At 40.0% G+C, this 24,086-nt stretch overlaps 1 protein-coding gene across 2 annotated transcripts in view; it reads left to right on the top strand.

Annotated features, from left to right (window-relative positions):
- SEC24D (SEC24 homolog D, COPII coat complex component) overlaps nucleotides 1-23,865 on the top strand; it is a 35,241-nt gene extending 11,376 nt beyond the window's left edge. For both annotated transcript variants that reach the window (XM_054392169.1, XM_054392168.1), the window contains exons 8-22: nucleotides 7,713-7,851; nucleotides 9,049-9,164; nucleotides 11,953-12,077; nucleotides 14,504-14,695; nucleotides 15,363-15,456; nucleotides 17,550-17,666; nucleotides 18,011-18,181; nucleotides 18,864-18,960; nucleotides 19,613-19,758; nucleotides 20,562-20,700; nucleotides 21,147-21,265; nucleotides 21,904-22,083; nucleotides 22,522-22,713; nucleotides 23,232-23,321; nucleotides 23,667-23,865. In XM_054392169.1, coding sequence (XP_054248144.1) covers nucleotides 7,713-7,851; nucleotides 9,049-9,164; nucleotides 11,953-12,077; nucleotides 14,504-14,695; nucleotides 15,363-15,456; nucleotides 17,550-17,666; nucleotides 18,011-18,181; nucleotides 18,864-18,960; nucleotides 19,613-19,758; nucleotides 20,562-20,700; nucleotides 21,147-21,265; nucleotides 21,904-22,083; nucleotides 22,522-22,713; nucleotides 23,232-23,321; nucleotides 23,667-23,807 — 2,058 coding nt within the window. In that variant the 3' untranslated portion in view covers nucleotides 23,808-23,865. The remainder of the gene's footprint in view (nucleotides 1-7,712; nucleotides 7,852-9,048; nucleotides 9,165-11,952; nucleotides 12,078-14,503; nucleotides 14,696-15,362; nucleotides 15,457-17,549; nucleotides 17,667-18,010; nucleotides 18,182-18,863; nucleotides 18,961-19,612; nucleotides 19,759-20,561; nucleotides 20,701-21,146; nucleotides 21,266-21,903; nucleotides 22,084-22,521; nucleotides 22,714-23,231; nucleotides 23,322-23,666) is intronic.
- Nucleotides 23,866-24,086: the final 221 nt, after the last annotated feature.

The raw sequence follows: 24,086 nt of genomic DNA, 5'->3' as shown, positions 1-24,086 counted from the left end.
TTACTCATTCTGCTTTCATGTTGGTTCTTCATTGGTGCATCTTTCACTTTTAGTTTGCCTTTAGTGCTTTATGTCTGTTATGGACAGCTTCCCTGTCTGCTCTGTAGCGTTAGGGTGATCAATGAGTTGCTAAATCTGAATCTCTTCAGTGTACATAAATCAGCAGTATGCACAAACACTTGTGCTTGGCCAGGTTCAGGAGGGTTTTCCCAAGGCTGGCAAAATGGTATGCTTAGTGACCCACCCGTCTGAAGCATTAGTGCTCTCAAGCTGTTAGAAAGGTCAGTGGAATTCATTAATCTGTAAAGAGCAGTCTGTTTTTTCCTAGCCTGTTCCTTGGAAGAGACTAAAAAACCTCTGAAAATGCCTTCAAAAATTGGCAGAAGTCCAGCATGGAAAATTTTAGTCTGAACAATTTTAGCTTGGTAAAGTTACAAGAACTTGAAGAGATGGTGTTACAGTAGGAAGCACTGAGCTTTCTTCTGAAGCTCTGTCTTAACTGAGGCAGCTTTTCCAAGGTTTGCCTGTGCCCTTTGTCTTCACTGTTGCTGCTTAAGATCTTGTTCTTAAGATTTTTCTAATAAAAATGATCTTCCTTATGGGATTTGTAAGAACTTTAATTCTGAAAAGCCATTTACTTTCAAAGTGGTGGCTTTTCTTATAGAGGTAAAATACATTCAGAGGCTTATTTATGTTTCTGCCTACTATGGTGCATTCTGCCTGGAACTAGTGGCTACAAGGCAAGAATGTTTTTTGCTTTGGAATATCTACCTTATCTTATGGGTAATGCCTTTTAACGTTGCTTACAGGAGATGCTCCTCACATGTTACAGGGCTCAGTTGAAAGTGGGAATTGTCTACTTTCTCTGTCTTCTCATAAACAGTATGTTGTACATAGTAACTGTTTAAAATACAGACTTTTCTTCTAGTCTTTTAGTGAGTAGTTGTCCTGCATTCATCTTTGCAACTTCAGCTGCAGATATGTCTCTGTTTCTGCTGTTTCTAATATAGTCAGTGTTAGCACCCAGAGAATTTCAGTTCTCTTTCTTTTCAAAGGAGGAAGACAACCAATGGCTACAAGGGCTTAGCAATGAATTACTGAAGTCTACTGACACTGATAGTAGTTATGTGTATGAGAGGGGGAACACAACTGTCCAGACCTTTTCTTATTTTGAAAACGTGTACAACAGATAGCTCCATTTCCAGTGTAGAATGAGATACAAATTATCTCATAATACAATGCAAAATGGTTGATACTAGGTAAAGATTTTAAATGAAATGACTTCATGCATGTCGTGTAAGGTGGTTTTTTTTGGGGAGGAAACCCAAAACAGAGTTTGCCCCTGCAGTGAGAAAGCACAAATTCAAAATTACAGAAATGAAGTAGAATAAAAAGACAAAGGTGCCGTTGTTTGGGGGTTTTTTGTTGTTGTGGGTTTTTTTTTTTTTTTGTTAGAGTAAGAGGACCTAATGCAGCCAAAATGCAGGATTTCAGGTGTAACCTGGTAAAACTGCACAATGAAAATGTTCTAGAGAAGCCATTATCAACATTTAAATAGTAAAACTGGCCACAATGAGGAAAAGCTCACAAAGGAGACTTTACTCCAGTAAAGTTAAATCACAGGTGGGAGCAAAACTAAGACATAAGAGACTATTTAGTAGAGATTGTAGGTTGTGTTTAATATCTCAGGAGAGGCAGAATCCCTGAGAGGAACACACTCAGAGATTTCTAGACTGGCTATAGTATTTCTTAGTAATTACCATCTGGTGAGCATCCTGCATGTATGTCATTTGAAACAAAGGCTGTTAAAACATTAATGTATTCCCCCTTAACCCTCTTCCCTTATGTCTTAACAGCTTTAACTTTATGAAACTTATCTTTACTGAGTCCTTATTTATTATTTCTTAAAAATAACAATTAATTTTTACTCTCCTCATTTGGATAATCTGTGAAAAGTATTTGTTTGTTACAGACTGAGAATACAGTATCATTGTTTGACAGAACTTATTTTTAGTCCACCAGTGCTTTAGCAACAGTCTATAAAAACAAACTAGCTCTCACAGTTATCATCATAGACCAAGCCCTACATGAATTTGTTTTGGAGATGTATGAATATTTCCAGAGCCTGAATAAACCATATGTTCTTGATTTAACATTTAATACTATTTGCTAAAAAAAACGTAGGTAAGAGTTTTTCATGTTGTAAAAGCAAAAATAAACAATTCCAAATCATTACTTGGAGATTTAAATATCTAAAATACTTTCTTCTTTGCTCCTTAGTAGTTTTCTGTTATTCTCTACTATGTGCTTTCCTATTTGTTTGATTTTTAAGTTTTTTTTTTTTAATTGGGAAATATTCACTGGTGAGAATCTTGTCATTTTTTCCTCAGTTAACTAGTTAAAAGATAAAAGGGGAATGGAATTACTTCTCAGAAATGCTGATGATCACAAGCGAGACTGATCTTGCAGTTCTGAATCTGCCTGGACTATGGAGCAGGATGGGTATTTGACAGCCTTTGCTGTTCTGTCAATGCTGTTTTAATTTTTGCAGTTAGGTAGTGCCAGGTTAATGTCTGGGGTTTTGCATAGGTCCTCTGGGATGCCTGACTCCTCCCGTGCCCAGAACTCTCAAGCACTCAGAAAGTTATCTATTCTCTGGAGGCTTGTGCCTGTAAACTATGTTTTACAATGCCTAATTTAAAGGTGTATAAATCCTGTGTTAGATAAGGCTTTCTTTATGGAGTATGCCTTCTGCTAGGCTGCATTTGGTAGTAGAGCATTTAGAATTGGATTGCTTCCCAAGGCTTTATCAGCTAGGAGAAAGGTAGGGTTGTTTTTCTTGTTGTTTGTTTTGTTTTGTTTTTTTTTGTTAGCCTCTTGGGCTGTAACTACACTCTGTGACTAGAATGAACTTTCAGAGCAAGTTTTAGCAAAGGGTTTGCCATCAGAGCTTTCTCTTTTCAAGTGAATGTCTCGGTTTAGTTTTTTTGCCTTTTTAGTGTACTTTTTAAAATATCCTTTAAGTGTACTCTAAAATACTTACGTAGTAGTATTTTAGTAGTGGTACCTTCCATGTACCAGGAGGTAATTCTGAAAGAGATGGGCCTGGTGACTTGAAAATTTGACATTTATATAAACTTTTTTGTGTTATTATCAGAGTTCCTGATTAATGTTTTACAAATTTGAAGTTTAGACTGGGAAAATGCCTTTATAAAGATTTTGTAATTAGTTGCTGCTAAGTTGGAGATTGTTCTTCAGAATGGTAATGGCAGAAGTAAAACCCGTCTAAGCAACAGCACATAGAGAACATTCCCATCCACCTAATTACCTGGCCAACAATATTAATAATGTTTTTTGCCAACAAAAATGGCACTTAAGTAAAAAATTGCTTTGGCTATCACTAGACAGCTCTGTAACTTGAAATAGCTGCTTGAATGGCAACTGCTGTTCTGCATGTGCATTTTCCTTTACAGATTCTGTGTTGCTCTCCTGAAATGGTGTTTGTGGTGTTCTTCTGCATTGCCCAAAGCTGATCATAGCAACAGCAGTAAATGAAACATTAGAAGACTCTGCAAGCTCTAACCTTAAGTTGTCAGAGATGTTACTTGGTTACCTTGGAAACTTCAGAGTCAGAACATGCTGGTATTTAGTAAGTTCAGGAGGAAGAGTTTGTGCCTTGCTTTTTAAACTGAAGTTGTTATTGTACTTTCAGTTTACATGTATTTCCTGTGTATATTAATGCAGTATTAGATTTTGGATGCAATCATGTTAAGTGTGTAATTAATAGAAAATGTGCTTTTTTAAATTTGAAGAGGAATCTGATGTTGAGGCAGGGGTTAGGTGGTTTGTGTTTGGTTTTTGTGTTAAATTAACATAGCGCCAGGTTATGTCTAGGGCCTAATCATAGCAGGCTCTAATGCTGTCCTGTAGAACATGTATTCTTTTGATGCAGAATTTCATCCAGAAGTGTGTTGCTTCAGAGCTCACTCTGCTACCTTTAGATTTATTTACAAACGGAAATATTTGTTCTAAATCTAGAGCTGCATGTTCCATGAGCACTGTTTGGAGTGTTACTTGATTGGCTATCCTAAAGATATTGTAGAGCATGTTAAAAAAGCTGTGTTTGCATTAAATGGTCTTTGACCTTCTAAACTAGAATTCATATGGCAGTTGTATGTTAAAGGATGTGCCTGTATTTTAAACTGTGGTGTTAGGTGTTGTGTTTTTTTTTTTTGTTTTTTTTTTTTTTTTCTGTTAATCTTGTGTGAGGGTAAAGGTAACATTGATGTGACCATACAGGGCATGTAGGAGGCTGCACCTGTCAGTACGTCGGTAATCATAGCATTTGGACACCAAATAATGTCTGCTTTTTTGAAGATCTTGCAGAGCTCTCCTGCAGTGATTTAGAAAATGCCTGAATGAGATGTCTTTAAGAGTTTGACTTAATTCTATAAAATATATTGCTCAGTCTTTTATTTCATCCTACACTGAGTGAATTTTGAGCCAGACTGAGGGCTGAAAATCAAACTTCTAATTATACTGTGAAACTCCTGTGATCAATAAAGCTAGACTACCTTCCTTGTATCATTACTTACCGTTTCTGTAGAGAAGCTTACTAAAATTTGCCTGTCATATGTTAGCGGCTGTGCACCTAGTATGGACAATCATGTCTAAGAATCTCAGCTAGGACTGCAGTGCAGGACCATGTGTGATACTGGTATGTGGGAAGTCGAGCTGTAGATTAGGAGGGGCCTGACCCTGAGTCCTCTCATGTGATTAATATGTGCATGTCACCCTCAGGGGTGCAAATGAGAGAGGAGGTGGAGCACTACGACAACATAACACTCTCCTAGGGAAGTTTTATCTCTTACACCTTTCCTTGCTCTCTTCCTGTGTATGTGCCTGTGCACCAGCTCCCTTTTGCTAGTGAGCATAGAACAGACTGAGGCAGGTCCTGCTTGAGATCTGATTGTTTTAAAGTGCTATAACTAACGTTGTGAAAGTCTGTTGTTCAGTGTGGTTTCTTGATCATCCAATTTCACGCTCCTGCTTATATCATCAGTTAATCCTGGCTGCTGACCTTCACTTGAGATACAGCATGTCCCTAGATCCAACTAACAGTCAGCACTTCAAAGCTGAGAAGTGCTGGAGAGGGATGGCTTACTAACACTTGGTGTTCCTGGTCTGGGATCAGGGGAACTTGCAAACAGCAACAAAAACAACCCAAGAGATTTTTGGGTTTTGTCTTATTCTGCTGCCCCTGTGAGAGTTTGTGGACTTCCATAGGACTATAAACAGACTCCTACTTTATCTCCTGGTACACAGTGACATCTACAGAATGGAGCATATCAAACAAGGCTTTCTCTTTTAGTATCATGGCTTTTTTTAGATCTATTTTTCTTTTAGGTATTCATTAGTTTAAACTTACTGCTTTTTTTAAATACTTTTTAATGTAGTGTATTATCTGTCTTTGTACTGTCCCTGGAAGTCTACCTATTTTTGAAAACATAGTTGCTTCACCCTGACACAAGTTCTTTTGTCAACTGGAAATGCACTAGCAGTTTACACACTTTTTTTTTTTTCGGTTTTACTTCATTGATTTTTTTTTTTTAATAATAATTTTTCCCCCCTTTTAAATTTTGTTATTTTAAATTAATTTAAATTTTTTTTAAAGTTTCTGCAAGCTTATTAGGAATAAAAAATAGCTTGTGCAGGATGAATTTTTTGATGTTTCATGCTTTATCTCTCTGGGCAAGACAAGAGAATCCAGCCTAGTATATGTTTACAGAACATTGCCTGTGGATACTATTTTCTTAAGACTTTTCTTAAGCACATGTTTTAACCTTATGCACTGCACATCATCTCAGAAGCTTCAAGACAAACAGTTAATGCATAAACTTAAACATGCCTCTGAATCTTGGCAGACATAACCTTTAGGTGACTGAGGCTCTAACCCCATATTTCAAAAGGGATCTTGTAGTAAGTAAGAAACTTAAAGGGTGGGGAAAACTAAAATTTCTACTCCAAATATGAAAAAACAATGGAAACACACATTATTTCTGCTGTCTTTAAAAAAGTGATTTGTTAAGTGTGTGTAGGAGTTTAGGCTCTGAACTTCATGGCATTTATTTTTTGGTTAATCTTGTTCATGCTTTTTATGTAAAGGTCTTAATTTTGGTATTTGGAAGTAATTTCTCTTTGCTCTTGAATAACACTGATTATATCAAAACAAGGTTTTAAATTACTAAATCAATGTGTATAAATGCATCAGGAGTTGTTTTAGTCTTATTTTTTTCCCCCCTGCCAGGTCATATACCATAATAATAAGAGCTGCAAACCAGATCCAGGCATCATTAAACTAATATGGCAGAATGATCATCAGAGAATTGCCAAGTAATGAACAAAACCCAGAAGTTTTAAAACTTATTAAGTGATTGTGGCTGATGAGCAGATTTTATAGCCAAGGCTTTCATGTCTGAAAAATGGCCTTGATAGTTTGCCAGCTGAAATTACTGGTTAATTTGTGTTCAACTCAATTTTCATAGAAGAAAGGACACAAAGTAAAATAATATTTCAGTGAGCAGGAGGGAGCACTTAGAACCATGTAGTAAAAATCCACTCATAGGTATAAAATCCTTGGCTAAACCCATGATACCCTTTGGAGAAATAAATGAGTAAAATAATCTCTGAAATATATAAACAAAATATATGTAAGCAGTGAACGCTGGTAGGATGTGAATGATTTTCTAGGTATTCAAAGATCCTGATGCTCTGTTAAAAGATAGTGTGTAAAAGATAAAGTGTGTGTCTTTTCTGTAAGAAGAGACAGAATAATTAAGGAAAAAAATGAATGTACCAGTGGTAATGTTTCAGCATTCAAAGGCTGTCAGCATTTTTCCTCTTGTAGAAATCTGTTGTGTCCAAACTCTGGATTTCTTCCATTATTCTTACATCCAGAGATTTTTAGTTGGTAGTGAAGGAAGAAAAAGACAAAACATAGATTTTCACAAATAGTTGAGCAAACTTCCATTTTTATAGTGGTTTCAAATATGATGTTTCTAACATTAAGTATAATCGCAGGAATCTTTCAATTGCTGCACAGCTATTACTGAAAGAGGCATCTGGAAACTGTCTTCCATTAGCTGTGGGTTTTGGCAGGGGCTGTAAACCAGCATGGTCAGTGTAATTATACTGACAAGTGCTTGAGGAACTGTAGTTGTTTGCTGTATGTACTTTCCTTCAATAAATATTAGTATTTCTTTACATCTCCTACTCCAGCTGCTGACTGTGACAACTTTTAACCATGTAATGCGTTTAAGCATGTAATGTGGCAGCACTGGGGGAGCAGCATTTAGGGCTTTTTAGCAAGTACCTGTTTGAGAGACCGTTTGCAGTAGATGAGCAGTGATAGATTTCTTCAGGAAAAGCTTAATCTGACAGCAAGGCAAAACACCTGACTCCAGCATATTTCTCTTGGTAAGCTGTAAAAACCCTTTGCTGGAGAAAATCGGCCTGGAGCCTTAAACTTCTGATGCTTTCAAAGCTTGGCAGGCTTTTGCTGTCTTTACTCTCTGATAGACATCAATGGTACTGCAGATTGCAGGCAACAAGTTATCTCCTGATCAGGGAATCTCAAACAAGAGCTAAGACCGAGCAGTATCTTTCTAGCGGTTTCAGGTTTGTGATGCTTTTGATAACTTCTCTTCATGCAGACACCTCTTTACGTTGTAAACCATGGAGACACTGGACCAATCCGATGCAACCGGTGCAAAGCTTATATGTGTCCCTTCATGCAGTTCATTGAAGGTGGAAGAAGATACCAGTGTGGATTTTGCAGTTGTGTAAATGATGGTAAGAGATGTGTCTCTGATCTGTCATCCATGCAAGTTCCATAAAACTCAAAGAAATTATTCCTAAAATTATTTTCTTGACTTGCTGCCTTGTTGAGAAAATAGTGAGGTGCAGTAGCTTGGCCTATTTCAGGAAAAATATGTAGAAACATTTGATCAGTACAACTGAAAAATCAATTGCATGAAGAAAAATGTTGATTCATGAAGTCCAGTCTGATACAGTCAAAGCTTCATTTAAAAATATTAGCATAGAATACAAAGCTGCCTGTATTGCTATCTAAAAGCAATTTTTGTGTGGAAAAAATTATTTCCTTTAAAAAATCTAAATATCTAGCAAGCAGATATTTAGAGCCATGTCAGCCCTGTCCACAACTGTGGATGCAGTGGTTAAATAACCTATTAATCTTACTGTCACAAGTGCTGGTTTTCACAGAAGATACCATGCCATATTTGTTCAAGTGTGCTGCATGTGACTCATAACTGTTTTTGTGCTCTTGGCTGAATCCCAAGTCTTTGCCAGAAGTAGCCTTTCTGGACATTTGTATTGAGTTGGATTTCCTCAGCTGGATCTCAGCAGTGCTTTCCCTAATACAGTCATCTTTTCAACACTGAAATGGCAATCTTGACAGACTCCTTCCAGCACAACACTCAGATGTTTGTACAAGTGTAGCAGTTAACGAATTTCGGAGTTTGCTAGCACTTTAAACTTTCAGAGAAATGTAAATGCATTGTGAACATTTTAAGAAAGCCGTTTAAGTTGCAGTGTCATTTTAAAATAATGCTTTATTTTACTACAGTGTCTCTTATCCAAGTCAGAAAGCACTTAAAAAAAGACTTAATGAGGCCTAAAAATGGCCAGCAAAGTAGGTAGATAGTAGGGGAGTTTTACCTACTCAAGCCTCACAGTGTACAAGTGGGAGAACATGGACATCTATAGGGTATTATGCCCTACCCTCCAAAGAGGAAAGGAGCTGATGTTGCTAGAACACTGTTTTGGGTTTGGTTTGGTTTGGTTTGGTTTTTTTGGTTGGGATTTGTTGTGAGCCAGTGTGGGTAAAAACACCTTCAGTCTTGGTGTTTAAAGGCTTCCCTGCATCAGTAGCAGAGGACCCCATCTTAGTACTTTGTTAAAAGAGGTTGTTGGGGTTCCTCTCCTCCCCAAAACATAACTTTCTCCTGCTGTTATGTTGGCTTTTAGTTCCTCCATTCTTCTTTCAACATCTGGACCACGTTGGTCAGCGAGTGGACCACTATGAAAGGCCTGAGCTGTCTCTGGGATCTTACGAATTTATTGCTACTTTGGATTATTGCCGAGTGAGTATTTCCAGTAAGCAAACTAAGTTGCAATTCAATGTCAAATAAAATCCTTTAAATGCCTACAACAGAGTAAAAACACTTGTAAGCTGCATATTAGTCCAGGAACATTCTAGAAAATGTAGACAGATGCATAGAATTTAAGCTTACAACATTATGTGTTGTACTGCAAAGTTTGAAACTAGCAAGTAAAAATAACAAACAGCACAACAAAGTCAAAGTCCTTAAGTGGGGCCTTTGGTCCCAGCTAGCATGTTTTTTTATCGGCTATAGCTGAAATTCTGGTGCATTGTTGCCTTTTAGATCACAGAACCACAGAAAGGTTGGAAGGAACCTCTGAACATCATGTAAGGATTTGTTCCTTACATTTGCATGGTACCTAAACATAGTATGTCTTCTATTGATTTTGAAGACAGATGGACACGCACTTCAATTGTCTTACCAATATTGAAAACCTTAGCAAGGGAATTTGACCTTGTAATGTAATCTTTTCCTGTTAAAGTGGGGTTTGTGTTCTGATAAGTAAGTTACAATGGAATGGGTTCTCTTATCCTAACACAAACTTGCTGAAGAATTCAATCCAAAACCCACTCAAGTCACTGTAAATACTTGTAGTTGATTTTATTACTCAATTTGATCTTCCAAAAGCATAAATCACTTAAGGTTTTCAAACTCTACTTCATCTGTCCACAGTATGGGCATGTTTTTCTGCTTGGGCTGAAATCTGGCAGAATTTTCTTGCTGTCATTGGACTTGAGGTCATAAGGTTAGGAAAGGCAACTGGATCCTATGGTCTTGAAGTAGGTATCAGCAGCTTTCTCAGGCCATCAAATTATTGCTGGCATGAAGAAAATGAACAAGTTTAATTCTTCTTCCTCACTGGTGTTCTGCTCCAAAGTCCAGTGAAATCCCTGAGATGACCTCTTTGATTTTACTGAAATCTAGGTTAAACCCCAGAACAGGAGAGAGCTTTACAGGAATGCAGTGTGGGATTCTCAGCACATGTCCAGCATAGTTCCATCAGACTCATTTAAGCCTTGCAGAAGGCAGCTAAGCTTTAGAAAACTTGGGTACTGAAGGGCTCTGTGCCATTTTCACAGTTCTTTTTCTCTACTCCAGAGTGTAACCCTGTGTGATGCAGTCATCATCACAGTGTAGTGGTTCCTTTCATATAGCTTAAATCGGGGAGTTTCCTTAATAATTTATGAAGTATGGTCTGTCTGCTTGCTGCAACGGCACAGTCATAGACTTACTAGAATCTTAGAGAAAAAAAAAATCTCTTACAAAATGAATGCTCACACTGGAAATGCTGAGTCATTAAGTTTTACAGAAGTTAACATTATTTTATAATGAATTTTTCATTTTGCTGAAAGTCGCAAAGGATTCGTTCTTCTATAAATTCAATTTAAGACCAGAACTAAAAAGTCATTTCCTTTTCTGCTTATCAAATGACAAGGACAAAGAGCTACAAAAAATGTTAACAAATAACAGCTGGCTTGCATTATTGTGCTCCAGCTAAGCGGATGTGGCAAGAGCACAAGACCTCGTTTCTACTATATATTTGTCAGAAATTACACAGGAATTCTTTAGAAATGGTGATGTGATACAACAGCTACAGGTTTGGGAACTAGTATGCAAGTACAGAACAGCTGTTAAAAACACTGCCTGGTTTTAGTTCACGGGAATGAATTCTCTTTTACATGATTGAAACAAAGTCAGACATTAAAGTGTACCAGGGACTGTGGGTAAGTCATAACTTATGGGGTAGGTGATTTTTGTACTAAATAGAGTTTTGGGAGGTTTAGTTTAACAAGTATAATGTGCTTAAGTAGTCAGAACTCTGTATATGAAGGCAGTGAAACAGTACAATGAAAAGCTGGAGTTTGACACCAAGTAACGACTGCTGCTTGTCTTTAATGGGAGTTAGGAAAACTGATCTTAGGGAGTGTGATGATTCCAGTGGCTATGTTCGTTTTATCCGACCTTCATCCTGGGTGCATATCTAAGCATTACATTGCTTTATTTAGAAACAAAAAACCTTCATCTTTTCCTTACTTACAGAGACTTTTGTCAGTAGTGTATGTCACAATTTGTAGGCCACTTACATTATGAGTAAAAAAATCCTCCAAAGGAATCCACACCATCCCCAGTCACTGCTGTGTATGCAGCAGTTATGTACATTAAATGTTGCACTCTCATGCTTTGATTATCTTGCAGAGAGTCAGCTTATTTCTGAAAGTGTAGCTCAGCTGTCCAGAATGCATTGGAGCATGAGATGGCAAGACAGACAGGATGCAGATGGTCACCACTTGGTACTGTTGAGAGCAGAGCTACTTTAACTCTGGTTCGGTACCTAGGTATTATTTGCTAATTCCAGGTGGGTTAGAAATCACTTAACAGTTGTTAGAGGCAAATTCCAGGAAAAACTGAACTTCAGCGTTAACAAGAAGATAGTGCATGATGATAGAGGGAATGCACAACCAGTATAGGTACAGGAAAAAGACAAAAGGCAAATTTGTTTGTTTAAATGCTTAATTCCAGTACAAAATTATGATGTTTTCTCTTACCTAATAAACTATTAGCCTTTTCAGATCTTATTCCTTTGGGATCTTGTATTTAACATTAACATTTTATTCCAGAGGTGGACTTTACCCAATACCTGTCAGCTTTCTGCAGTAGGTACTGGTTATGATCCATAGCATTTTTCAAACTGAAGATTGTTTAATTTGCCTTATGGTACATAACACGACACTGTCTAATTTTCCCTCTGAATGGTTTTCTCCTGTAGAACAGCAAGCCTCCGAAGCCACCAGCGTACATCTTCATGATTGATGTATCGTACAATAACATCAAGAGTGGCCTGGTCAGACTCATATGCAATGAACTGAAGACGCTGCTAGATAAACTTCCAAGGTAAAGGAACACAACTGTCCTTTGCTTAACTGACTGCACTGCAATTCTGATGCAGCTTTGCATATGCAGAGATAAAAACAGGCTCAGAAAATGTCAGCATTTACAGTACAGGCATTTTGAATCAGCGAACAAACGTTAATTTTAACATTGCTGGCAATTCTTCAGCTTTGCTTGTCTGTATTTACTATGGAAGTGGAAAAATCTGTCATATTGACTGCACGTGTAGCTGGCATTCTTCTCCTTTCTTGTAGTGAACTCTAGTGGTACTGTTAGCGAAGTCCCAGCTTGTACATGTTGATGTCACTTGCTGTGATTCTCTTTACTGCAGTGCTGCTTTTTTCAGTAAATGAAACAGGGAAATACCAAAACCAGAATGGTCATGAATAGCAAGACTATGTAAAGCCATAGGGTTGGCTCTTTTATTGTTAGATAGCAAACTTTGAAAGCTTCTTTCTGCCCTGCTGTGTGTCTGGGAGGAAAACAAGTCTTGTAAGCAGTAAGCATTTTATCAAATACAGCCCATTTGCTTTGGGAGCATTAAATACACAGCAGTAGTATTGCTACTGATGAATATTAATGACAGGAAATTATTTTAGTATGGTTTTTAGTATAGTATATTGGTATAATTTTCATTGTATGTGTCTGCATGATTTAAATTTTAAAAGAGCAGTGAAAGACTGGGGAATTAAGTAGACAAGATGTTTCTTGAAGGCATATAAAAATGTTGAAGAACATAAAGAAAATGTGTTCCAAATAACAATACTTGCAAGAGAACAGACTTAAGAAATGGAGAGAGCAAAATGAGGAAGGATGGGAGATGAGAGCTTTGAGATAATCTGGGATATGTTAAAAATCTTTTATCCTGTGTCCTTCTAGGATCTCTGTGCATGAAAGAAATTCCAGTCTGGGTTGGGGGCCTGGTCTGTCAGAAGCCCATGTAAGGCCATTTCTCCAGCGTAATCTCCAAAGACAAAGCACTTGAAACACAAGTGGTTGATATCATCCTGAACATATCTCAGAGCTTTCCATCTGGATTGGTCATGACTGAAGATACTAAAAGGCATTAGTGTAATAACAAAAAGCATTTGTCAGTTTAGAAACACCTGGGCTTTCATAGGGAAAGCTGAGTCAAAAATGAAAGCAAATCTGTCTACTTCACAAAGAAAAGGCACATTAATTCTTCTCCTCACCCGCACGCTGCAGAGATCAGCTGCTAAGTAATTTGCTTGCAGGACCCAAAGTTTTCATGTCTGCTGAAATAAGGCAATTAAAAAAAAAAAAAAAGGCAGGCCCACTGGTTTCTTCAGACTTGTCTGTTGTCTTTAAACAATAATTTAAAAAAACCCACCACAACAACAAAACAACGCATAAGGCATTCCACCAAAACTTGTGGTGAAGCTTTTTTTATTTCGGTGCTGAGACACAAAGGTCACTGTGTGATCGTTTTCTGTTGCTGGACAAGGACACCTGCGAAAATACTCTGCTGTTAGCACATGAGGTCAAGGCACTGTGCTGGGAATTCACTCTGAGCTCATAATTTGGAGAGGAAAGACTTGGGGTAGCAAAACAATCTGTGTCACAAGAAGGCAGAAAGGTCTGTGGCAGGTGAGCCTGCGAAAGTGGCTGTGAAGTGAAGTTAGGGGAACAAAGAAAGGCTTAGGGTAGGTGGCTCAACACCTGGGGTGAAGAACTTGGTGCTTTTGTAGACTTGCAGCACAGCAGAAAACACATTAGTTGCTTCCTTGAAATTTCAAGCTCAGGTGTTCCCAACCAGAGGAATACAGAGCAATGTGTGTATAGAGGTGTGCTAATGAGCTCAGCTAATCAGACTAAGGAGCTGTGCAGAACAGAGGCTGAGCCTGCTCTGTAGTCTGCTGGCAGTGGTTTGCTGCCTTCGGTTGGCTGGGAACTTAAGATACACAGCTGGGGGTGATCTAACAGCTTTGCCTGCTTCCAAGCAGTTCTGTTGAAGCAGGAGATTGACCCATCAGTGTCACCAGCCAACAGTGGAGCCTAGACACTGTTGTTACTAGGCATCAATCATCAGTGACTCTGAATTACCATATTCTAAATGAATCTGATTTGCTGATTCTATCTTGTAACTAATTGTCCTGTTTTCTTCTCCATGTTTTGAGGACAGCATGATTTACTCTTCACCCTGGGGACTTTTGACTGCTTGGGTGGGATGGCCAGTTGATAGGATTGACATAAATCTATATTCTTTCTTAATTTTAAGAATACAACAGTTCTTATCAGTGTTTCAATTTGACCTAAGGCAAGGACTAAGGCCATTGCATCTGCTTCTTCTTGTTTGCTTCCAGTACAGATAATGACTTTTGGAGGCAGCCTTGCATTTCAGAGGGATGCATTTGTTGCATGGGTCAGAATTTCAGAATTATAACCAGGTGATTTTGGTTTTCTTACAGAGAAGATCAAGAAGAATCCTCAGCAATTCGAGTTGGTTTTGTCACTTACAACAAGGTCCTCCACTTCTTTAATGTAAAAAGCAGCTTAGCTCAGCCTCAGATGATGGTGGTATCAGATGTTGGAGAAGTTTTTGTTCCTTTGCTGGATGGTTTCCTTGTTAACTTCCAGGAATCACGATCTGTTGTTACCAAGTAAAGTATACTTTTTCCATATGGGAATGAGATCTTAAAGCTTGTGTGTGGCATGCCTTTTAGTCAATTGTGTAATTGGGTTTTGGGGGGTACCTATATTTATTGCAGTACTTTAGAAGCCAGCAGATGGTTCAGGTCATACATTTCCATCTCTGAGGCAAAGAGAGTTCTACCAACCACCCCCCAGTGCTGAATTTGAAAGCATGTTTAGGCCAAGTGTAAACCATGTGTCTTCAGCACTGTTGCTTCGGAGTTGGGAAGGGGGTTGTGCATGGTGCATGTCTTTCCCCTTGTGATGTATATGATGCACACCTGGATATGATATGCAAGGACTCCCAGGTCCTTACAGTGCACTGCAACTCCTTATTTTTTAGTTATTATTTATTGCATGTTCCTTTATGTTACCAACTTCGAAACAGTGCATCTCATAGAATGTAAAAATTGGTATTTTGTTTTATTCTGACTGGAATCCTAAGGAATTGAGCCATCAAAATTCATGTGTGTTTTTGTTTGTTTGTTGTTGTGGGGTTTTTTTTGGTGGGTTTTTTTAATGTAAATTTGCATGGAAAACATATTCCTGGGTGAAGACATAGTATGTTATAAGGTATGTCTGGGGATTATCCCAGATATGCTGACCAGTTGACACTGATCCTTTGCTCTTTCATAGCTTGTTGGACCAGATTCCAGAGATGTTCGCAGACACTAATGAGAGTGAGACCATCTTTGCTCCTGTTATCCAGGCTGGCATAGAGGCACTAAAGGTGAGATTGTTTCTCTCTGGCTTAGGAGCAGTTCTTTCAGAATAAGACTTGATAAGCTGCAGAAATTCCATTTGCTAAAGCCAGTCGCCAGTCATCCTGCAAGTAGCAGTGGGAAACTGGGAACAAAGAAGTTGCTGATGGCTTCCAGCACTAATGTTCTGTTTTCTAACTGTACATTTGAACTGCTGTAGTCAAAAGCATAACATCTGTTTCCACATCTTACTGAGGGAAAACAGTCCCTAGAGTCTATTCTGCATAGAATGGATGTTTAGGAGATGAGGAGGAACAGGAGTCAGTTTCTCATTCAGCATTTGAGAGAGGAAAAAAAGCGTTTAGTTACTGTAACAGAAATAAACAGATACTGGGGATGTCCTTGCCCACATGAAGGATGGGAAAAGAGTCCATAAAAGACATGGTTTTGCCCTGCCTGTTCTCCTGCTTCTGCTGACTTGTGCAAAATGAGATATTTATGGCTGTTTATGACTGAATCAGGTAGGGGTTGGAGGCCTTCTGCTTAACTGACAAATTCTCACAGTTTGAATACAGCTGGAAATGAATGCACAGGTCAAGATTCACCCCCAGTCACTTTCTGTATGTCCAGGACATCCTCCAAAGTGCTGACGTTTCCATGGAGTGCTGCCAATTAGAAGAATGACACCAGGGTTCACCATCAGATTTGTGGGGGCAGAAAACAGCCAGTGGCCTTTTGAAGGGGGTTGATTTATCTGTGAGCTGTGTATAAGCAAAGGAGGAGCTTTGAGTAGATGTTGAACAACATTTCTCAAACCTGTTTCTTAAGTAACTTGTCATTCATACCTGTGTTCTTGTTAGTCATTCATGCTGCCAGAAGTGTGTGCAAAACCAGCCTTTGGTTACTGCCTGTCAGAAGGCTTTTCCCTAACTCTTGACATTCACAAAACAAACGCAGGCCAGAGTTCTGCATTTCCTTTGATGCTGGCTGTAAAAGCAAGCAGCTCTTAGGTAGGATTTTTATTTTAAAGTTATAATTTGTGAAGGTAATCACCACGAATTATCAATATGCATATAGCTGTGCTCAAGAAAACATTTTTTGTCAAAAAAAGAGATTGTCCTATTTGAGATTAATTTTAACGCACTCCTGAAAATTAGACACTTTTTAGAGAACGTATCAGAAACAGTGTCAGTAGTTCCTGATATGTCATGACAAATAGGTACTTGGTCTTTCAGTTTTCAGCAGAATGCTTCTTGAAAGGAAGTGAAAAAATTGGCATTTGTGATTAAAGATAACCATGCTTGAAAAATAGTAGAGATGAAATTTTAGCTCTAGATGCTCTCTCCAGTTGCGTTTCTGCCATAGCAAAGAGATTTCTGTTTTCCCCAGAAGAGATAGCTTACTTTGAACTGAGAACACCTTCATCTTATGAACTTCTGAAGATCTGAAGGGGAAGGAGTACCAAAGCTGATTTGTCTGTAGTCTTGGGTGTTGCAGCTACTCTCTTCACTGGAATTCTGGGATTTCTGTCAGGAGTTTGTCATATCATTAAATAGCATGCTCTTGTTGGAGTTGTAGAGAGGAATGGAAAACTTGAATTCAACTGGCAGTTACTTAATTTCTTAGTGACAGAAGGAAATGTTTATCACAAGTTTTGATACTCTTGTATTTTAGTGTAGATTTGAATGTGGAATCTAACACAGGAATGGAATTGTTGCCCGTCTGTAAAATCATAGTGAACACTAGTGTGTCTGAACTGAAAGAAGCAATTTTTCTTGCCTCTTACCTGTACCTTGCCTCTTAATTTTATTCTGTTTAGTATTCGTATTTTTGGTGCTTGAATCCTAATGATCGTGTCCACTTGGAAAGTCTCCATGAGAGGTACTCCTAGTTTTGCCCATCAAGATTTTTGATTCCTGTGTAGAACTACTCTTGCAATGCATTAGTGACATAGAATTCCCAGCTTGTTTCAGGACTTATTTCCATCAAGTTTTGAGTCTCTAAACAGGTTACTTAGCCCTGAGGATCTTGCTGAAAGTTTACACTGTTCTCTGAGATACCAGAGTGTATGAACATTTATCTTAGCAGTAATAAATATGGCAATATGGTGTCTTTGAAACAGGCTGCAGAATGTGCTGGAAAATTGTTTATCTTCCACTCTTCATTGCCAACTGCAGAAGCACCAGGAAAGCTGAGAAACAGAGATGACAAAAAACTACTCAATACAGATAAAGAGAAGGTATTTTATATTCTAAGTGAGCCTTGGTGGTTTGGTTTTTTTCATTTTCTCTTACAGAGCTGTGTTATAGCTGTAATATTCTCTGGTTATGTAGGGATATTGATGCTGCCAATAACTGCACCCAGCAAGAGCCTTTGCTCCTGCGTGCTTAGCGAGTTCACTCTCGTTGGAACGTAGAGTTGGGTCCCTGCGTACCAGTAAATGGACAGGGGGAACAGGTTCTTCATGGAATTCATGCCTCACTTGAAACTTCCACTTCAGCTTTTTTTGCTCAGGGAGCGCTGGGATTGTGGTTGGCTACCAAGTGTCTAATGTTATGACATTTGTATTTTAATTTTATACAGACACTCTTCCAGCCCCAGGTAAATGCTTACGAGGCCTTAGCTAAGGATTGTGTGGCTAACGGCTGCTGTGTCAACTTGTTCCTCTTCCCAAATCAGTATGTGGACATAGCCTCCATGGGGCTTGTCACAATGTACACTGGAGGAACACTGTACAAGTACAACAATTTCCAAGTAAGTGTCCTTTCAGACAGAAAAGCCTCAGGTTTCGTTAGTTTCCTTTTAATTTCAAACTGTGCTCCCCTGCTTAATATAGAAGTGACTCTACTTAAACTCCAGGACAGAGCAGGCTCAAATACGTATTTTGCAACAGTAATAAATTGGTTGGTATCTTAAAATTGAATACCCCTAAATTTGCTGGCATCTGAGTAGGGATGTTAATTACCTCCTGTACACAGTGGTAAAAATGCCTACGCTAAAGGCCCCAAAAGCTGTCACAGCACTTAGTTTTGACATTTGCTGACAATTTCTCTGTGGGGTGGGGGATTTCATCTGTCAGCACATGACTGCAGAAGCATTTTTTTGAGAAACCAGCAAGACTGCTCTGTAATTTTTGAGGCTGTGGCATGAAATCCTACCTGGGCTGCAAGGTGAAGAGCAAGAACCAACCTTACTGGAGCTGGTTCGATTGGCTGGAACTTGGGGATATCCGAGCCTAGGGATGGATTGGCAGGCACTTGGGTGTCTGTGTTTCTGTGGACAAACGCAGGGCCAGAGCGGTTTCTTAAAGGAAGAGCTGTGAAAAGCGCAGCTGTGATGCTAGGGCGGGGTCGTGGGGAGGGAGGAAGGCTGTGTTTCTGCTCTGCTGCTGCCACCCTGTGGTGATCTGCAGCTTTGTTTTGCGTTGCGTTACTAGCTCGATGCTGACAGCTCCCAGTTCTTGAGCGACCTCAGGAGGGACGTCGAGAAAAAGACCGGATTTGATGCCATAATGAGGGTTCGGACGAGTACAGGTAACAGCACCTGCTAGAATCAAAACAAACATGGATGCACATGGCAGCGTGGGGTTTAAAATAATATAGTGCTCTGTAGCTCACTTGATGGTTCAGGCTGGCTTAGCTTCATTGTGCACTTCTTGAAAAGTAAGTGGATAGACTGATCCAATGCCGGACCATGCCCTTCCTATGTCTGTCTCCATACTAATTATCAAATGGGAGCAAGGCTTCTGATGATAATTCATGTACCTAGGATTGCAAGGAAGTGGGATACACAAGTGTTGCTGCTGGGCACTTAGATGGTCCTCTGTAATTCAATGACATTACTGTTATCTACTTGTTATGCGTTCATTCTTAGCTCGGCTGCAAGTATTTGAGAAACATACACACGCAGTGGCCAAGTCATCAGTGCAAAAGGTTCTGGTGCTCTGAGTCCCATCACAGCACCATGGCCCAGGAGCTCTTTCCTCTCACCCTACTGTGAAAAAATGTCATTGGCAGGGACAGCTGGTAGCACCCTGAGGATGCAAATCCCAGAGCGAAAAGGGGTTCCTGTTAGTAAGCAAACAGACTGGCCATAGAAAGAAAGTAATGAAATAATGTCTGTTTTATTGGCCATTTTAGAGCAGCAGCTTATGTTTGGTTTGGTTTTGTTTTAATGGGGCTGTAGGCTTTAGGGCTACTGACTTCTTTGGCGCTATTTACATGAACAACACCACAGATGTAGAGATGGCAGCGGTTGACTGTGACAAGGCAGTGACCGTGGAGTTCAAACATGATGACAAACTGAGTGAAGACAGTGGAGCCTTAATTCAGGTAAGAACATCTTAATTACATGTAAGGTCATGAAAACATTCATGATATAGGACTGATGGGAGCAAGGAACAGCTTGCCCAGGCTCTGACATAATGCCTGCCACTAACAAAGAAAGGTTTTAACTAGCCAAATGTTGCATCTTACCTCATGAGAGGTTGTTCTTACTTCTCTAGATGTTCAGTCATGACTTTTTGCTCGTTCAATGACAGAGAATGTTACAGTGTGCATGGTTTTAAATGTAAGGCATAGAATTAGCCGAGCTTCTTATTTCTAAGCCCATAGCAGATGCAGGATATGGGGATTGGCAGGACCTCATTTCACCTCATCCACAACTTATTCATGTAAAAATAATCACTTACTTTTCAAGATTAGGAATTTTGGTTTTTTGCCAAGAGATAATGTGATGGGCAGAGCACTTCTCAGCAAGCTTCTCACCTCTTGTGTAGTGCCTCTTCAGCTACAGCCATTTGAACCACTCAATATTACACCAAGTGTGACTTAGGAATTGACAGTAGTCACTGGTCTTTTTTCAAATGATCCCATCAGTGTGTAGCAAATGAGAGTAATAAGCTTTCAGTCAATTATACTATTGTTTACAATTTTAAGATGGGCAGGCTTTACAACATCCAGTAGACTGCCATCTTGATACAGGTCTGTTGGTCCTGTAGCTGCCAGGAGCACTGAAGCAGCACTGTAAGGCCAGACTGTCTTCAGAAGTAATTAATGTGCTTCTTACACACCAAATGGGTGGCTCTTGCATGTTTTAAAGTAACAATAAATGGTAACTTGGTGCTCTGCTGCAGTGTGCTGTCCTCTATACCTCAGTGAGTGGACAAAGACGACTTCGCATTCACAATATAGGCCTAAACTGCAGCTCTCAGTTAGCTGATGTCTACAAGACTTGTGAGACTGATGCACTCATCAACTTCTTTGCCAAGTCAGGTAAAATTGTAACAGACTGATTTTTGTTTGTTTGTTTGCTGTTTTACTGTGGGGTAGAAGAAGGGGAAGGAAAGGGAGCTGAAAGGATTATCTGGTGGGAAATGATGTTTTGTAACTTGCTGCCCCAAGCCTGAGCAGCTCTTGCAGTACTATAAAACTGAGATTTTGCATATTTTGACATACTGCCATGAAAGTAATGCCTGTGAGGGTGATGAGAGAGGTGATTCACAAAGCTGTAAAAATGGACGTCCTAACCATGTTAGAGGCTTGGGGGGGGGAGTAGGAGGTGGTGTTTGGGCAAAGGTGATTAACATTCTCCAAGAAGTCTAAGAGACTAAAATCCAGCAGCTATAGAAGTAGCTCATATTAGTAGCAGAAGCTAGCAAAATGTAGATGCTTTCAGTATGTCCCCATCTTGAACATGCTCTTTCCTTCTGTATTTGCAGCTTTTAAAGCCATTCTCAGCCAGCCCCTGAAGACAGTCAGAGACATCCTGGTCAGTCAGACAGCTCACATGCTGGCCTGCTACAAGAAGAACTGTGCCAGCCCCTCAGCAGTAAGCCAGGTAAAACCCACCCCAGCTCTGTCCTCCCCAGCCAGGCTTTGCAGCAGATGAACAACCACCCCTGCACTATCAGCCATGCCAGGAATGAAAAGTTCAGGACAAGCTTCTCCCTTCCTTTGAAATGTGTGGGACTCATGCATAGCACTTGCAGCACATGGAGGCTGTTGTTCTGGTGTAAGCGGCACTGTCAGTGAGCAAACTGATGATCCTATTCACACAAGGGAGCTCAGCCAACCTTTTTCTTCCTGCTGCAGTTATGTGCTGACTCACACAGCTTTCCTTTTTTCTTGTGTTGTTAAAAGATTCTGGTATTCCACTTTCTGACAAGTAAGACTTATGAAATGAAAATAATATTTACCTTAGCAAATAATCTGAATTTGCATGTGGGTGTCTCAGGGGTGGTGGAATGATAAATATCTCATGTGTAGATAAGGCCAAACTGCTAGAGGGGAGGGGAAAAAATCCATGGTGAAGATAAAGCAGTTACCTGCTTTATTTGCTAGAGGCTCTAAGAACCTGGTCACTTATTCCCCACTACTTAAACATTGTCTCTGTTTAGGCCATCTCATTTTCAGTGCTTTATGTCAATGAAATCCCTAGCACCTGGGCTGTATTACCAAGCTTTCTCTGCCTTTTAGCTCATTCTTCCAGATGCCATGAAGGTGCTGCCAGTGTACATGAACTGTCTGCTGAAGAGCTGCGTGCTCATGGGCAGGCCAGAGATCCCAACTGATGAGAGAGCTCACCAGCGACAGCTGGTCATGTCTATGGGGGTGGCTGACACACAGCTCTTCTTCTATCCCCAGCTCCTACCAATTGTGAGTATAGTGCACAACTGTCTCCAGCATGCTGTGACACTGTCGTTGACAGGAAGCATTCTGCCTGCTGGGCAGCTGTTAAGCTACACCATGCTGGATTACATTATTCCTGTGGTGGAGTTGCTGGTAGAAATAAAATGAGGTGAGGAAGTAGAAGCTCTGGCTTAATGGAAACTGGGGAGGTAATAACATTATCAGTCAGACATGAGCCTCCTCCAAGAACCTCACTGTATTTTCAGCAAGGTGCCAGCTTTCCTGAAGGTCAGCACAGGTGTGCCTGTGCACAGCAGGCCTCCCTGTGCCCAATGTGTTAAAACTGAAAGTCTTGCTTTCCAATTCCTGTAATCTGGAAAGGAGCCACTAGGATGGACTAACCCTTTCAGTACTTACTTTTCCAGTGGCTAGAGCCTACAACTCATGTTTAAATTTGCCTCACAGCACAGCCTGGATCTGAAGAGTGATGTGGTGCCAGCTGCCATCCGCTGCTCTGAGGAACGTCTCTCAGAAGGAGGAGCCTTCCTGCTGGCCAATGGCCTGAGTCTCTTCCTGTGGCTAGGAGTCAGCACACCCCCGGAGCTCATCCAGGGGCTCTTCAATGTGCCATCCTTCGCACACATCAGCACCGAGGCTGTGAGTAGATGGAGACTGATGGGTCTCTTTGGAATTTACAATTTAAGTAAGGCCAGGCTGCTCATCAGAGAAACAAGTGGATTCAGCTAAAAACAGGACCAGGTAACCAGCAGGACGTGTAAAGCCACCAGAAAGGTTTTAACATGCAAAAAAAATGTAATAAGCTTTTACACTCTTACAAGTGAGAAGCTTTCACAATGGTTTTCTAACCTTCTTAAACCTTCAGTTTTGCAGATAAAAGTCCTATTGACTGTGTACTGCTAAAATGGGAACAAAGCATTTACAATAGTTAAGTTTCCCCTGAACTTGTCATATACAATGATAATTCTAAACTGAAAAATGGCTTAGGCAGAGGAGTCTTTTTAAGATGACAGGTGAGACACTTCTGTGAAAGGAATAGCATTTCCCAGTTTAGAATGAAATCCACAGTAACTTCCATCAAGTAGCAGCTCCTCTTGTGTGAGTGCTCAAGAGCCATAACTGGACCTTAACACCCTGCCATGCTGTCATTTGAACAGACATCACTGCCTGACCTGGACAATCCATTTTCTAAGAAACTGAAGTCAATACTGGAGCATCTCCAGAGCCAGAAGCCCTACACTATGAAGGTAACTCCTCCCATACCTGCTCACAAGAACAGTACTGGCTATGACAAGATTTACCTGTGAAAACCTTTACTTGTCAGCACTTGCCCTGTATGTCAGCAAGTTCTAGCATGCAGTGTGGGCACAAGCACCCCAGAAGTGCTCTATTCTTAAGAATGTTCGAAGATAGTCATGGCCAAAGGTTACCATTTTATTCTGCAAACCTTAATTCACTCTAGTTCAAAAACGCAGCTACTGAAAAGGTGGACATTGATTGAGTTGTTGTCTACCCCCAGCAGATGACAATACCCAGAAAACCTATAGTGCCAGTCTGTGATTGTTCCTCAGTGTGATCTTTTACCTTTCCAGCTGGTGATAGTGAAACAGCGGGAGCAGCCAGAGATGCTCTTCCGACAGTTGCTGGTGGAAGACAAGAGTAGTTACGGAGGAGCTTCCTATGTGGATTTCTTATGCTGCATTCACAAAGAGATCTGCCAGCTGCTCAGTTAAGGAAACTCAAACACAATTTCTTAGTGTCTTTGATTGTTGCAAGAGGGACAATCATTGTCTGTGGCCCACAGCTCCACCGTACCTGGGCATTCTGCTGTGCTTTAGTGCCCCTTTTCTGTGCTCTCTTTGTACAGTTTCATTTCACACCACCTCTCATTGAGCTTTCTTAAGCTGTAGAATAGGAAGTTCTGCCCTCAGGTATTCATCTTCTGAGAGTCCTGACTCTTTCTCCAAGTGAACTGCCAGATTTCAAACTGTCATGGCTTTAGGAGCATATGG

Source organism: Indicator indicator, chromosome 25 (assembly GCF_027791375.1).
Source record: "Indicator indicator isolate 239-I01 chromosome 25, UM_Iind_1.1, whole genome shotgun sequence".
Taxonomy (NCBI): Eukaryota; Metazoa; Chordata; class Aves; order Piciformes; family Indicatoridae; genus Indicator; species Indicator indicator.
The sequence above is the reverse complement of the archived record's forward strand: the minus strand, read 5'-3'. Positions and strand labels throughout refer to the sequence as shown.